The following is a 17,017-nucleotide window of genomic DNA, read 5'->3' on the forward strand; positions in this document are numbered from 1 at the left end:
CGCATGTTGCAGGTCCTTTACGGGCCTTTCTGGATACAGAAAATGTTGGACTGCTGCCCTCGCCAGCGCATTCTCCAGATCTCTCACCAACTGAAAACGTCTGGTCAATGGTGGCCGAGCAACTGGCTCGTCACAATACGCCAGTCATTACTCTCGATGAACTGTGGTATCGTGTTGAAGCTGCACGGGCAGCTGTACCTGTATACGCTATCCGAGTTCTGTTAGAGTCAATGCCCAGACGTATCAAGACCGTTATTACGGCCATAGGTGGTTGTTCTGGGTACTGATTTCTCAGGATCCATGCACCCAAATTGCGTGAAAATGTAATCACATGTCAGTTCTAGTATAATATATTTGTTCAATGAATACCCGTTTATCATCTGCATTTCTTCTTGGTGTAGCAATTTTAATGGCCAGTAGTGTACGTACTACCACCATCTACCACTCTGTTAGGTCCTTGGTCAGCCGTTAATTATGTTTACCCTGGCCCATGATTACTGTCATGTCCATGCTAGTACTTTAGTAAAGATCAATAAAACACGAAAGAGTTATTTTTCAGTGTATGTGGCTGGACATCTCTATTGTTTCCAGTCTACTTAATAACATCGTAAATAACAATAAGTACAGCGTTTGTCGCATCGTGGTACGCCGTCACAACGCTATTGGAGCAACGTCGGCTTCACGCTTGCATGTCGGGATGTGCAGTAGCGCCGTGTTTCGTTTATTTCAAGCGTCAGCTTCGCTTTTCAATTTCCAGAAATGTAATTATCGTATGCGATGGAACGAATGCCATTATTTTTGTGATTTTTCAAGTTATTAATGGCACGACAAATAATACAGGTACCCCTTTTCAGAAGAAAACACAAGTTTGTGTTGAAAATAATATTTCCTTGCGTTTTAGAATATCATATACACTCCTGGAAATTGAAATAAGAACACCGTGAATTCATTGTCCCAGAAAGGGGAAACTTTATTGATACATTCCTGGGGTCAGATACATCACATGATCACACTGACAGAACCACAGGCACATAGACACAGGCAACAGAGCATGCACAATGTCGGCACTAGTACAGTGTATATCCACCTTTCGCAGCAATGCAGGCTGCTATTCTCCCATGGAGACGATCGTAGAGATTCTGGATGTAGTCCTGTGGAACGGCTTGCCATGCCATTTCCACCTGGCGCCTCAGTTGGACCAGCGTTCGTGCTGGACGTGCAGACCGCGTGAGACGACGCTTCATCCAGTCCCAAACATGCTCAATTGGGGACAGATCCGGAGATCTTGCTGGCCAGGGTAGTTGACTTACACCTTCTAGAGCACGTTGGGTGGCACGGGATACATGCGGACGTGCATTGTCCTGTTGGAACAGCAAGTTCCCTTGCCGGTCTAGGAATGGTAGAACGATGGGTTCGATGACGGTTTGGATGTACCATGCACTATTCAGTGTCCCCTCGACGATCACCAGTGGTGTGCGGCCAGTGTAGGAGATCGCTCCCCACACCATGATGCCGGGTGTTGGCCCTGTGTGCCTCGGTCGTATGCAGTCCTGATTGTGGCGCTCACCTGCACGGCGCCAAACACGCATACGAGCATCATTGGCACCAAGGCAGAAGCGACTCTCATCGCTGAAGACGACACGTCTCCATTCGTCCCTCCATTCACGCCTGTCGCGACACCACTGGAGGCGGGCTGCACGATGTTGGGGCGTGAGCGGAAGACGGCCTAACGGTGTGCGGGACCGTAGCCCAGCTTCATGGAGACGGTTGCGAATGGTCCTCGCCGATACCCCAGGAGCAACAGTGTCCCTAATTTGCTGGGAAGTGGCGGTGCGGTCCCCTACGGCACTGCGTAGGATCCTACGGTCTTGGCGTGCATCCGTGCGTCGCTGCGGTCCGGTCCCAGGTCGACGGGCACGTGCACCTTCCGCCGACCACTGGCGACAACATCGATGTACTGTGGAGACCTCACGCCCCACGTGTTGAGCAATTCGGCGGTACGTCCACCCGGCCTCCCGCATGCCCACTATACGCCCTCGCTCAAAGTCCGTCAACTGCACATACGGTTCACGTCCACGCTGTCGCGGCATGCTACCAGTGTTAAAGACTGCGATGGAGCTCCGTATGCCACGGCAAACTGGCTGACACTAACGGCGGCGGTGCACAAATGCTGCGCAGCTAGCGCCATTCGACGGCCAACACCGCGGTTCCTGGTGTGTCCGCTGTGCCGTGCGTGTGATCATTGCTTGTACAGCCCTCTCGCAGTGTCCGGAGCAAGTATGGTGGGTCTGACACACTGGTGTCAATGTGTTCTTTTTTCCATTTCCAGGAGTGTAGTATTTACTTTCATGAACCCCTGCCTTAAATTCACACCTGTGGGAGTGTTTGTCTATATCTATAGTTGTTCCAGATGTATTTGCGCCGTAATGTTTAAGTGGGCCACCGTGTATACCGCGAGGAGAGTTTCACAGAGCACTAAAAGACCTAACTCCAAACAAGACCCATGGAGCACTACTGATATCCATGGAAGAGGCAGCCATGACTATTGCAGCTAGTGTTCAAGACGTATGAGACAGGCACAATACCTTCAGACGTCAAGAAGAACTTAATAACTCCAGTTACAAAGGAAGCAGGTGCCCGCAGGAGTGAATATTACCGTGCTATCTGTTTAATAAGAAATGCTTGCAAAATAAGAGGATGAGTCAAATGAAAACCTTATATTTGTAATAACAAATCGAAATTTCGCGCTGTTGTGCTGTAAGTTGGTAAGCGTGCTACAAGCAGCATGCAGAATGGCCTAGTGCAGATGCAAGCATACCATCGCAGTATCAGTATAAAGATGGACGCCCCACTTCCGACTTGCAACAGGGAAGAACAGCGTTCTGTTATTCGGTTTTAGTGAAGGTGTGAAACCTATTGAAATTCATCGACGAATGAAGGTTCAGTATGGTGATGCACGTTTGTCACAGCAGGAAGTCTACGAATGGAATAGGAAGTTCGCAAATGGTGTGACTTCGGTGGAAGATGCTCCTCGTCCAGGTCAGGCACAACGAGTTGTGACTCCACAGAACATTGCAGCAGTTGAAGCCATAGTGAAGGAAAACCGCCGAGTGACACTGAATGACATAGTCATGGGTCGGCACACTACATTGTGCATGATGTGCTCCAGTTTCACAAAGTCTCTGCAAGATGGGTGCCACGGCAGCTGACTCCTGAAATGAGAGAACGACGTGTTGATGCTTGTGAAGAACTTCTTCGGCGCTTTGAAAGAGAAGGTGAGGGCTTCCTTGCAAGAATTGTTACTGGGGACGAAACCTGGCTTCACTTCCACCAACCGGAAACGAAGAGAGCGAGCAAGGAATGGCGCCATTCTTCATCATCAAAACCAAAGAAGTTTCGAACAGAACCATCAGCAGGGAAAGTTATGCTGACTCTCTTTTGGGACGAAAAAGGCGTCATTTTGGATCATTACGTGCCTAGAGGGACCACTGTCACCAGTGCATCATGCACAGATCTCCTAAAAAATCGTCTGCGGCCTGCAATCAAATCAAAGCGACGTGGACTGCTGTCTGCAGGTGTCCTTTTGCAACATGACAATGCAAGGCCGCACACTGCCCGTACAACAGTTGCAACAATCACAGACCTGCATTTTGAGTGTCTTCCTCATCCACCATACTCACCAGACCTTGCCCCAAGTGATTTCCATATGTTTGGAACACTCACAGGCGCAATGGGAGGAAAGAAGTTCCGTCCTGATGAAGAGGTACGCCACGCGGTGCATGAGTGGTTGCGCGGACTACCAAAAGAATTTATGCACTTTGTAAGCGCTGGAGGACTTGAATTGAGCGTGGGGGAGATTATGTTGAAAAGTGATACAGCTTTGTATCACTTCTGCACAATAAATAATATTTAAAAAATATTTAAGTTTTTCATTTGACTCACCCTCGTACTAACACCGATTTTTGCAGAAGAATGGAAAAAGTCGTAGAAGTCGACCTCAGGGAAGATCAGTTTAGATTCTGGGAAAATGTGTAGGAACACCTGAGGCCGTACTGACGCTACAACTTAAATCAGAACCTAGGTTAAGGAAAGCGAAACCTGCACCTATAGATATTGTAGATTTGGAGAAATTTTGGCAATGTTGACTGGAAAAGTCTGGAATTCTGAAGACAGCAGGAGCAAAATACATCGAGAGGAAGATTTTGTGCGATTGTGCAGGATCCAGACTACAGTTATAAGAGTCAAGGACAACGAAAAGGGAGCAGTGGTTGGGAAGGGAGTGAGGCAGGGTTGTACACTATACCCCATGTTATTCAATCTGTATCTTAAGCAAGCAGTAAAGGGAACAAAAGAAATATTTGGTGAAGGAATTAGAGTTCAGGGAGAAAGTTTGCCAGTGCCGTTAAAATTCCGTCAGAGTCTGCAAAGAACTTGAAAAACAGTTTTTAATGGACTAGGTAGTGTCTTGAAAAGAGAAAACAAGATGAATATCGACAAACGTAAAACGAGGGTAATGGAAAGTAGTCAGCCGATACTGAGGGAAATAGACTAGGAAATGATACCTTAAAAGTGGTAGATTAGTTCTGCTCCCTGGCCAGTAAAGTAACTGATGGTGGACGAAGTAGGAAGGATGTAAAATATAGACTGACAATAGCAATAAAAGTGTTTGCAAAGAAGACAAATTTGTTAACATGGAATATAAATTTAAGCGTTATGATGTCCTTTCTGAACATGTTCCTCTGCAGCGTAGCCTAGAATGGAAGAGATACATGAACAATAAAGGTTTACACAAGAAGGGAGTAGAAGCTTTTGGATGTGGTGCTACAGAAGAATGCTGAAGATGAGATAGGTAGAGAGAGTAACTAATGAGGAGGCACTGTACAAAATTGAGGGAAAGGAAGTTTGTAGCCTAATTTGGCTAAAACAATGGATCAATCGATAGGACACATTCTTAGATGTCAAGGGATTATAAATTTATAGTAGTCTTGGAAGGAAGTGTGGGAAATAAAAGTTGTAGAGGGGGACCAAGAGATAAATACCGTAAGCAGATTCAAAAGGATGAGGTTGCAGTAGTTATTTAGAGATGAAGGCACTTGCACAGGATAAAGGAGCGCGTAGAGCAGCAGCAAAGCTATCTTCGGACTGAAAACCACAACAACAACAACAAATTTCTCTTATCGCGAAACGTTTGTTTTTTGGTATTGCCAATCTGCCCTCTTTACTTCGCCCATCGTGTACTATTCTGCTCCCCAAAAATCGAAAGACGTCTACTTGTTTTAGTGACTCATTTTCTAATGTAACGCTCTCAGCATCACTTAATTTTACTTTACTCCATTATCTTTATTTTTATTTTGTTGATGTTCTCTTATAACCCCTTTTCAACACACAAATCATTCCGACTAACTCCCCTTCCAAATCATTTACCGTCTTTTTCAGAACTTAAATGTCGTCGGTAGCCTCAAGGCTTTTTTCTTCCCCCTGAATTTTTAATTCCTTCTCCAAATTTTTCTTTGGGCTCCTTCACAGCCTGCTCAACATACAGACTGAATAACACCAGGGATAGGCAACAATCTTGTGTCGCTACCTTCTTAACTACTATTTCCCTAACATGTGCTTTTACACCTGTAACTGCCATTGATTATTGTAGAAGTTGTAGACAATCTTTCGTTTATATCTCTTACCTTCAGAATCTCGAACACTGTGCTCATCTTAAATTTTTAAAAACGTTCTCTAAGTGTACAAATTTTATAAAGATAGGTTTGCCTTTTTTTTAACCCATCTTCTAAGATGAGCCGTAGGGTCAGTACTGCGTTGCATGTTCCTACATTTCTCTGTAACCCAAACCAATCACCCTGAGGTCGATTTTTGCTTTTTACCTGTGAATTATTCGTATCAGTAGTTTGCAGAAGTAAGTTCCCAAACTGATGGCTCAGTATTATATACATCTATCAGAGTGTGCCTGCTTTGGTTTCTTAAATTCATGTTTAAGACAGAAGGTATTTTTCTTGTCTGATATGTTTTGCATTCAGACATAGATATAGATGCCGTTACATGTATATAAATGTAGATGTAAATGTAAACAGAGATGTAGATGTTGGTGAAGGGCCAGGTGCAGATGTAGATGTGGATGTAGACACAGACATGGGTATAGATATAGATCCAGAAGCCTCATGTTATGCCACTAAGTTTTGCATCATTTCCATGTGGTACATTCCATGTGGTATGTTTTTGTATCCTTCGTTGCTGACTTCCTCACTGAGTGGTGCCTTTTCAGGCCCTGAAGGAAGTCCCCCGCCAGGCATACTACATAGGGACCAAGGTGGGCCGCTATGAGCTGGATCCTCGCCACATGTTCGACTTTTCAGCGAGTAAGACCCGGCAGAGCATCGAGAAGAGCCTCAAGCTGTTGCAGCTGGACTATGTCGACATTTTGCAGGTGAGCGACCTTTCTGTACAATTCATACATGTTATCAGATGAATGGATGGATGAATAGATAGGGTGGGTGGACGGGCAGGGGATGGGTTGGTAGATGGATGTATGTATGCATGGGATGGATGGATGGACTGATCAATGGATGGATCAGGGTGTGGTTGGGTGGATATGTGGATTAGTGGATATTTTTGGAAATTTGTGGTAAGTTCCCATGGGACCAAACTGCTGAGCTCATCAGTCCCAAGGCTTACACACTACTTGATCTAACTTAAACTAACTTACACTAAGGACAACACACACACACCCATGCCTGAGGGAGGAATCGAACGACCGACATGGGTATCCACGCGAACTGTGTCAAGGCGCCTCAGACAGTGAGGCTATCCCATACTGCGATTGGTGGGTGTATGGATGCATGTATGGGTGGTGGGTGTGTGAATTGGTGGATAGGTGGGATGTATGGGCAGATGGCTGGGTGCATGATATCTGTCTCATTTACGCCCTTACTGTTCTTCCATCAAGCGAGTAGCATTGAATACGAAATGATTACTTGTTCAAACAACTTATGGGAATGTGGCCTGGAAGCGGTTACCAAGGCAGCCGATATTCCGACATGTGAAAAGCCACTCATTTTCAAGGAAGAAAAAGCGAGAGAGAGAGAGAGAGAGAGAGAGAGAGAGAGAGAGCCGTGCAAAGCAATTTAAAAACTTAATGGGAGGGCCAACAGTCAGGAAACAAGAGACCACACACGGAGAAAATACACACAATAACATGGCCAAAGACAGCCAATGGCAACCGTTATAGATAGTAAAACATCAACAGGGCAGTAAATAGCAGTAACCTGATCCTCTTTCGTCTGACCAGGTATAGAGCAAGATTCCACACAGAATTAATTAGAAAGAAAAAAAAACCTCTGTCTCCATTTATAAAGTCATTGGGTAATTTAATCTCAACTAAGTCCTTTATCACATTATACCAATAAATGAAAGGCCACCCTAGTTGCTGATATGAACTTTGTTAATTCCAAGACCTGTTTTGGCATGTTAAGTTACAGGAAATGAAAAAAACGAAGCTTACATATGTACAGTATAAATACAGCGAGAATATATAACTTAGATTGAGATACTGAGAAGGAACGCCCAATGACAAAAAAATGTAAGAAAGTTGGGTAGACTTAAAAAGTTAGGTGTCATTGATAATGAAAGAAAAATGGGTGCATCATGATCATAAAAACTGTGGACAATAGAGAGAAATGAGTCTGATAACCCAAATGGGTACGTCATTCCCCACTCCTTCGTCTCAGTGTTGTAGTGGCTGCCGAGTGGTGGCGGGCCAGTCTCTCAGCAACCTCTGGGTGAGTAATCCGGCGTGTTGGCCAGGGCAACCGTCGACCCCTCACTGTGTTTTAATCTACCACGAAGTTTCACACCAGTGCACACTCCGCTGCAGAGTGAAAACCTCATTCTGGAAACATCCCCCAGGCTGTGGCTAAGCCACGTCTCTGCAGTAGCCTTTCTTCCAGGAGCGCTATTTCTGCAAGATTCGCAAAGAGCTTCTGTGAAGTTTGGAACGTAGGAGACGAGGTACTGACAGCACTGAAGCTGTGAGGACGGGTCGTGAGTCGTCGTTGGATAGGTAAGTTGGTAGAGCACTTGGCCGCGAAAGGCAAAGATCCTGAAATCGATTCTTGTTCTGGCACACAGTTTTTGTCTGCCAGGAAGTTTCGTGTCAGCGCACACTCCGCTGCAGAGTGAAAATCGCATTCTGGCCATCAAAAATGTTGCAAATTGGCCAAAATCACTCTCAACAGGTCAGTATGTGCTTGAAGATGTTTCTCCTTTTTAGATGAGACATAACAGTATCTTCTCGAAAACAAACAAAGATTTACCATTGAGAAATCCCGTTGTTAATCTGTCGTTATATACAAAACTAGTGACCCACCATGGCTTCATATGGGGAGAGCTATAGTAACTATCTACAACTAGATAACTTGTCTGTGGTGGCGGTGATGTATTCAGCTACAAATAAAATTCAGAGAACGTTGTTGTGTAACTGAATATCTTCACTTTAACATAAGTAAGCACTACATGGCACGAAGATTCTCAGCTGACAAAAATGTTCTCTGTTCAATGTTTAATCGGTGTTTTGCATGATATCTCATGGCAGTGTTGGTATCTGAAACCTACTGCACCACCCGTTCTGGCTGACCGCAGTGGCAGTCTGGTGCGAGCTACTACACTTTCTATGTAAACTTTCCCCACATTTCCCTTCACACCACGTAAACATTAGCTCTACACTATGCAATTTGTTCTTGTCAGTTTAATATCCAATACGTCCCGAATCCAAGGTCATTTAGGAAGTTGGCGGTAGCGCACACCAGTCTTGCTACAGAGGTAGCTCGCGCCGGTTTGGTGCTACTGTCAGGCAGCCATACACCTATCACCACTAGATGGCAACAGTGTCATTTTCATGGCAGCAGGGTACTTGAATGGACCATACTGCAGCCAGCACGAGATGTTTATAAATCATACACATAAACCTTCCTCATGAATCAGTCTATTTGGTAGAGAAAACCACATCAAAAACCCTACAGCAGTTCCTGAGATTAACTTGTATGTACAGCCCGAAACTAAGGTGTCAAACTTTAATTTATACACTATGTGATCAAAAGTATCCAGAAAACCCCGGATACATACGTTTTTCATATTAGGTGCATTGTGTTGCCCCATACTGCCAGGTACTCCATATCAGCGACCGCAGTCGTCATTAGACATCGTGAGAGAGCAGAACGGGGCACTCCACGGAACGCACGGACATCAAATGTGGTCAGGTGATTGTCACTTGTGTCACACGTCTGTACTCGAGATTTCCACACTCCTGGACATCCCTAGGTCCACTGTTTCCTATGTGATAGTGTAGTGGAAACGTGAAGGGACACGTACAGCACAAAAGCGTACAGGCCGACCTCGTCTGTTGACTGACAGAGACTGCCGACGGTTGAAGAGGGTCGTAATGTGTAATAGGCAGACATCTATCCAGACCATCACACAGGAATTCCAAACTGCATCAGGATCCACTGTAAATACTATGACAGTTAGGCGTGAGGTGAGAAAACATGAATTTCATGGTCGAGCAGCTGCTCATAAGCCACACATCACACCTGTAAATGTCAAACGACGTCTCGCTTGGAGTAAGGAGCGTAAACACTAGACGATTGAACAGTGGAAAAATGTTGTGTGGAGTGACGACTCAGAGTACACCATGTGGCGATCCGATGGCAGGGTGTGGGTATGGCGAATGCCTGATGAACGTCATCTGCCATCGTGGGTACTGTTAACAGTAAAAGTCGGAGGCAGTGGTGTTATGGTGTGGTCGTGTTTTTCATGGAGGAGGCTGGCACCCCTTGTTCTTTTGCGTGGCACTATCACAGCACAGGCCTATACTCATGTTTTAAGCACCATCTTGCTTTCCACCATTGAAGGGCAATTCGCGGATGGCGATTGTACAGGGTGTTTCAAAAATGACTCGTATATTTGAAACGGCAATAAAAACTAAACGAGCAGCGATAGAAATACACCGTTTGTTGCAATATGCTTGGGACAACAGTACATTTTCAGGCAGACAAACTTTCGAAATTACAGTAGTTACAATTTTCAACAACAGATGGCGCTGCGGTCTGGGAAACACTATAGTACGATATTTTCCACATATCCACCATGCGTAGCAATAATATGGCGTAGTCTCTGAATGAAATTACCCGAAACCTTTGACAACGTGTCTGGCGGAATGGCTTCATATGCAGATGAGATGTGCTGCTTCAGCTGTTCAATTGTTTCTGGATTCTGGCGGTACACCTGGTCTTTCAAGTGTCCCCACAGAAAGAAGTCACAGGGGTTCATGTCTGGCGAATAGGGAGGCTAATCCACGCCGCCTCCTGTATGTTTCGGATAGCCCAAAGCAATCACACGATCATCGAAATATTCATTCAGGAAATTAAAGACGTCGGCCGTGCGATGTGGCCGGGCACCATCTTGCATAAACCACGAGGTGTTCGCAGTGTCGTCTAAGGCAGTTTGTACCGCCACAAATTCACGAAGAATGTCCAGATAGCGTGATGCAGTAATCGTTTCGGATCTGAAAAATTGGCCAATGATTCCTTTGGAAGAAATGGCGGCCCAGACCAGTACTTTTTGAGGATGCAGGGACGATGGGACTGCAACATGGGGCTTTTCGGTTCCCCATATGCGCCAGTTCTGTTTATTGACGAAGCCGTCCAGGTAACAATAAGCTTCGTCAGTAAACCAAATGCTGCCCACATGCATATCGCCGTCATCAATCCTGTGAACTATATCGTTAGCGAATGTCTCTCGTGCAGCAATGGTAGCGGCACTGAGGGGTTGCCGCGTTTGAATTTTGTACGGATAGAGGTGTAAACTCTGGCGCATGAGACGATACGTGGACGTTGGCGTCATTTGGACCGCAGCTGCAACACGGCGAACGGAAACCCGAGGCCGCTGTTGGATCATTGGATCACCTGCTGCACTAGCTGCGCGTTGCCCTCTGTGGTTGCCATACGCGGTCGCCCTACCTTTCCAGCACGTTCATCCGTCACGTTCCCAGTCCGTTGAAATTTTTCAAACAGATCCTTTATTGTATCGCTTTTCGGTCCTTTGGTTACATTAAACCTCCGTTGAAAACTTCGTCTTGTTGCAATAACACTGTGTTCTAGGCGGTGGAATTCCAACATCAGAAAAATCCTCTGTTCTAAGGAATAAACCATGTTGTCTACAGCACACTTGCACGTTGTGAACAGCACACGCTTACAGCAGAAAGACGACGTACAGAATGGCGCACCCACAGACTGTGTTGTCTTCTATATCTTTTACATCACTTGCAGCGCCATCTGTTGTTGAAAATTGTAACTACTGTAATTTCGAAAGTTTGTCCGCCTGAAAATGTACTGTTGTCCCAAGCATATTGCAACAAACGGTGTATTTCTATCGCTGCTCGTTTAGTTTTTATTACCGTTTCAAATATACCAATCATTTTTGAAACACCCTGTATCTTTCTATACAATCTAGCACCTGTCCATAACGCACGGCCTGTGGCAGAGTGGTTACACTACAATATCCCTGTAATGGGCTGGCCTGCACAGAGTCCTGACTGATTTGTATAGAACACCTTTGGGATGTTTTGGAACGCCGACTTCTTTCCAGGCCTCACTGGCCGACATTGATACCTTTCCTCAGTGCAGCACTCCGTCAAGAATGGGCTGCCATTCCCCAAGAAACCTTCGAGTACCTGATTGAACGTATGCCTGCGAGAGTGGAAGCTGTCATTAAGCCTATGGGTGGGCAAATATCATACTTAATTCCAGTATTACCGATGGAAGGTGTCATTTTCAGCTACATAGTGTATGTGCATATAGTCAGAAGACGATATAAACAACCTTAATTCAAAAAATGGTTCAAATGGCTCTGAGCACTATGGGACTTAACATCTATGGTCATCAGTCCCCTAGAACTTAGAACTACTTAAACCTAGCTAACCTAAGGACACCACACACATCCATGCCCGAGGCAGGATTCGAACCTGCGACCGTAGCAGTCGCGCGGCTCAACCTTAATTCTGTGTTATACAGTTGTACTGAAATGCTAATCATTCATATACCTGAAAATACACACTGTTCAGTCACATCAATGTGACCACCTGTCCAAAACTTGAATAACCACCCTCTGTAGTGCGAGATTAGCAGGAAGCGAGTCTGTGTGGTTCTGGAAGGTACCAACAAGCATGAGGATCCATGCCAATTTAAAGTCATCCTGGTGCTCTTCACACCTGCAGATACGCTGTGAGCTGTGTGACACAATGCGTGGCCTGGTTAGTAGATCGTGTAGAGGAAAAACAAACTGCATACATGTGCTCTAAGAATAGGTGTATACTTGTCTTGATCGATTGTGACTTCCAGAATAACACGACCGTCCTGGGAATTCCATAGAAACATCCCCCTGCCTGTGGCAGAATGTTTGCTTTCATATGTCTCATGCATTATATACCAACAGCTATCCATCCAATGGAACCTAAAACTTGATTCATCTGAGAAGTCCAACTGTCGTCATTCAGTGGACGTCCAGTTGAGGTATTCGTGAGCAAATTTCAGCTTTCATCGCCAGTGTATTGCAGTCAGCGTGCGTGCATGGACTGGGCACCTGCTGCGTAGGTCTTCACGCAGCAACATATGCTGAATGTTTGTTGAGGAGGTGACACTTTTGTTTGCCTCTTGGTTCATCTGCGTTGTCAGTTGCTTAACAGCTGCACACCCATTCACCTGAACACATCTCCACATTGGTCCATGTGCATCTCGTGGTCTGGTGGCTAGCGTTGCTGCCTCTGGATCACAGGGTCCCGGGTTCAATTCCCGGCTGGGTTGGGGATTATCTCTGCCCGGGGACTGGTCTTTGTGTTCTCATCATATCATCATCATCGTCATCATTTGTGACAGTGGCAAAATTGGACTGTGTAGAAACTGGAATATTGTATGGGCACTGATGACCACACAGTTGAAAGCCCCACAAACTAAACATCATGATCTACACTGTCGTTCACCCTTGTCATCTATGGCCTGTGGTGCGCCACAGTTGCCTCGGCGCCAGTTATTTTACCCATAGCAGCATGCCAATAGCTTACAAATGTAACCATTCAGAAATGGTTCCATTCTAGGCCCAAAAGCTAATGGTCATACCCTTTTGGATGTTGGGTATATAATTTTGTTTCCACTTTATGACAATTGCTACAGTGTTTATCTGTGTCCTTCCCCTTCCCACCCCTCTTTATATACCCTCCACTGTCGTCTGTCACCTGTTGTCTTTGAGTGGTTATTGCACGTTCACATTGAACATAAGTGCTGGTCACATCAGTGTGACTGGACTGTATAGCACACAATGTCAGTTTGGTGGCTGTTGCATGCCTCTTTGTGGTGTTGCACTTTTAATGGTTAGCACTGTTCATATAAACGTTTACCACCATCTGTGCTTTCCTGTTTGCAGGTGCACGATGTGGAGTTTGCTCCAGATCCGGAAATGGTAATAAATGAGACCCTGCCTGTGGTTAAGGAGGCGGTGGAGGCAGGCAAGGCACGGTTCATTGGGATCACAGGGTACCCTGTGTCTGCTTTGAAGGACATCATCACCAGGAGTAAGGACATCAGGATCAGCACAGTCCTCTCCTACTGCCGAGACACCCTCATCGACAGCACTCTCCAGGAGTACATGCTTTTCTTCAAGGTGAGTCTGTAGCAGCGTGCTGTGCTGGGCACGTCATGCTTATAGGAACAGAAAGCTTTATACCAGGAGGCACCAGTGCGATATATATCAAACTTCAGGCTGATCTTCCTCACTTATTTTGAAATTCTGACTTGCTTGATGTGGCCTGCCACGAATCCACTCCTGTGCAAACCTATTCATCTCAGAGGAACACTAGCAACCTACATTCTCAGTTATTTGTTGGATGTGTTCCAATCTCTGTGTTTCCCTATAGAGTTCCCCTCTACAGCTCCTTCAGGTGTCGTGGTAGTTATTGCCCGATGTGTTAATACAGGTAAATATCCTCTCATACTCTCCTGCCTTCTTGTCAGTCTTTTCTGCATGTTTCGCTCCTCAGTGATTCTGCAAAGAACCTCTCACTTCTTACCATATCAGTCGACTTAATTTTCAACATCCTACTGTAGTACCTCATGCCGAACGCTTCGATTCAATTCTGTTCCGTTATTACCACAGTCCATGATCCGCTTCCACACAATGCTGTGTCCAGATGCACATTCCCCGAAATTTTTTCCCCAAGATAAGGCCGATGTTTGATACCACTAAGCTTCTTTTGATCAGGAATGCCTTTATCAGCTGTGCTAGTCTGTTATGTATGCCCTCCCTGTCTCATCCATTTTGTCTTATTTTCCGTCCACACTAGCAGAACTCCTTTACTTCATCTGCTTCATAGCACAAAATTTTCGTATTAAGTATTCCTAATCTCATTCCTGGTACCCCTTGTCACTTTCGTCTTTTGTCGGTCTACTTTCAGTACTTAGTACTCATGAGACTGTTGATTCCTTTCAAAAGTGTTGTCATTCTTCCTAACTTCCAGTGAGGATATCATTATCATTAGCGAAATTTATCGTTGATATCCTTTCACCCTAAATTTTAATCCCACTCCTCAAACTTCCTTCTGTTTTCGTCATTGTTTGCTTCATGTACAGATGAACGATAGCCCAAATACTACATACCTGTCTAAAATTCTTTCTAATCCAAATAGTTCTTTCTTGATCTTTGATTCTTATTCCACCAGCTCACCGAGCGAGGTGGTGCAGTGGTTAGCACACTGGACTCGCATTCAGGAGGACATCCCATACATTTTCTAAGGGGCACAAAATAGGGGACCGGACAGACCAGTCTAGGTCCACTACAACCATCAAGGTTGTCAATGGGCTGAGCTGCAGCGCAATGGCGTGCACTATCCTGCTGGAATATGTTATTTGGTACGCTGTGTAAGATGGGTATGGCAGCTGGGTTTCCCATTCATACCAGATTCTGGCAAGTATTCAACTTCCTTACTTCCTTTCAAAAATTACCAAATCTGTCCTGTTGTATTATCCAGTAGTTCCCCATGCGAGGAGACAGTTAATTCAAGACATAAACATTCATTTAAGACACAGACTTGCAAAATATAATGCTGTACTAACATTTTTCCTTGTTTCATTTGTCAATTTGATTTAATAAGTCAAAATGAAATATTTTGATGTAGACAGGAAAGCTCTGTAAATGTAGCTTGAAATGATAACTGTTAGTAGCGTGGAGAACTAATTGTGAAAATATTTTTTTATTTTTGGTGCATGTGCAGTTGTAATTCTCTTTATTGTTTCCTTAAAATACTCAGCTTACAGAAAGGAGAATTTGTGGTATGAAAGCAAATGAATGTGTAAAATAATTGTGTAAAGATGTCAAACAGAACTGTAATGGGTTGGCCACAGAGTTTTATGGTTGTTGAAAGAGCAGAATCTGACAGATGGTTTGAGAGACTGAAGAGTAGAGAAGTGAAGCAGTGGGCACGCATATGTCTACCTTGTGGTATTTGGAGGAAAACACGTATCTGGATACTTATGGAGTGTCGTATTGTGGGGTTGCTGAAAGAAGAGATTTGCCACTATGGATCATTTAATACAATACTAGCACTTAAAGCGTGAGGGAGCAAACGAGAAAACGTCAAGCTGCTACTGAAAGTAAGTCAGGCACCCTCTGCAACAGATCAGCTAAGTGCGAGAACTTGTTCTGAAGTGCAGCTTCTCAACGATTCGTTTCGAACTTGTTTAGATTTTGAATAGTTAAAAGACATTGTAAATGACTTACTTTCTTGTTCATTTTATCTACAACCTGCCATCAAACAGTAGTAATAATAGTCATTACTTGAAAAGACCAAGTTAAGATATTTATTACTTTGGCACTAAAGTAAAAAAGGCACTTTGCAAAAAATCTTCTAACACCTCAAAAACCATTGTAGTAATGTGATAGGTTTTACTAACTGCACAGTGTTGTTTGTTGATATTGATGTTGTTTAGAGCATATTACTATAGTAAGTTTATATATATATATATATATATATATATATATATATATATACTGGGTAATCAAAAAGTCATTATAAATTTGAAAACTGAATAAATCACGGAATAATGTAGATAGAGAGGTACAAATTGACACACATACTTGGAATGACATGGGGTTTTATTAGAACCCAAAAAATACAAAAGTTCTAAAAATATCCGACAGATGGCGCTTCATCTGATCAGAATAGTAATACTTAGCATAACAAAGTAAGACAAAGCAAAGATGATGTTCTTTACAGGAAATGCTCAATATGTCCACCATCTTTCCTCAACAAAAGCTGTAGTCGAGGAATAATGTTCTGAACAGGACTGTAAAGCATATCCTGAGGTCTGGTGAGGCATTGACGTCAGATGCTGTCTTTCAGCGTCCCTAGAGATGTCGGTTGATCACGATACACTTGCGCTTCAGGTAACCCCAGAGCCAATAATCGAACAGACTGAGGTCTGGGGACCTGGGAGGCCAAGCATGACGAAAGTGGCGGCTGAGCACACGATCATCACCAAAGGAGGTGTGCAAGTGATCTTTCACGTGTCTAGCAATATGGGGTGTTTCTAATAAAACCCCGTGTCATACAAAGCATGTGTGCCAATTTTTACCTCTCTATCTACATTATTCCTTGTTTTATTAAGTTTTCAAATTTATACTGATTTTTTGATCACCCGGTATATATATATATATATATATATATATATATATATATATATATATATATAGGGTGAGTCACCTAACGTTACCGCTGGATATATTTCGTAAACCACATCAAATACTGACGAATCGATTCCACAGACCGAACGTGAGGAGAGGGGCTAGTGTAATTGGTTAAAACAAACCAGAAAAAAATGCACGGAAGTAGGTTTTTTAACACAAACCTACGTCTTTTTAAATGGAACCCCATTAGTTTTGTTAGCACATCTGAACATATAAACAAATA

The 17,017-nt window shown here is 44.1% G+C and overlaps 1 protein-coding gene across 2 annotated transcripts in view; it reads left to right on the forward strand.

Moving 5' to 3' along the window:
* The window catches only part of LOC126108958 (uncharacterized), a 121,220-nt gene that overhangs the window by 68,349 nt on the left and 35,854 nt on the right, over positions 1-17,017 (forward strand). For both annotated transcript variants that reach the window (XM_049914347.1, XM_049914348.1), the window contains exons 4-5: positions 6,275-6,436; positions 13,480-13,716. In XM_049914347.1, coding sequence (XP_049770304.1) covers positions 6,275-6,436; positions 13,480-13,716 — 399 coding nt within the window. The remainder of the gene's footprint in view (positions 1-6,274; positions 6,437-13,479; positions 13,717-17,017) is intronic.

Source organism: Schistocerca cancellata, chromosome 11 (assembly GCF_023864275.1).
Source record: "Schistocerca cancellata isolate TAMUIC-IGC-003103 chromosome 11, iqSchCanc2.1, whole genome shotgun sequence".
In the NCBI taxonomy this organism is placed as follows: Eukaryota; Metazoa; Arthropoda; class Insecta; order Orthoptera; family Acrididae; genus Schistocerca; species Schistocerca cancellata.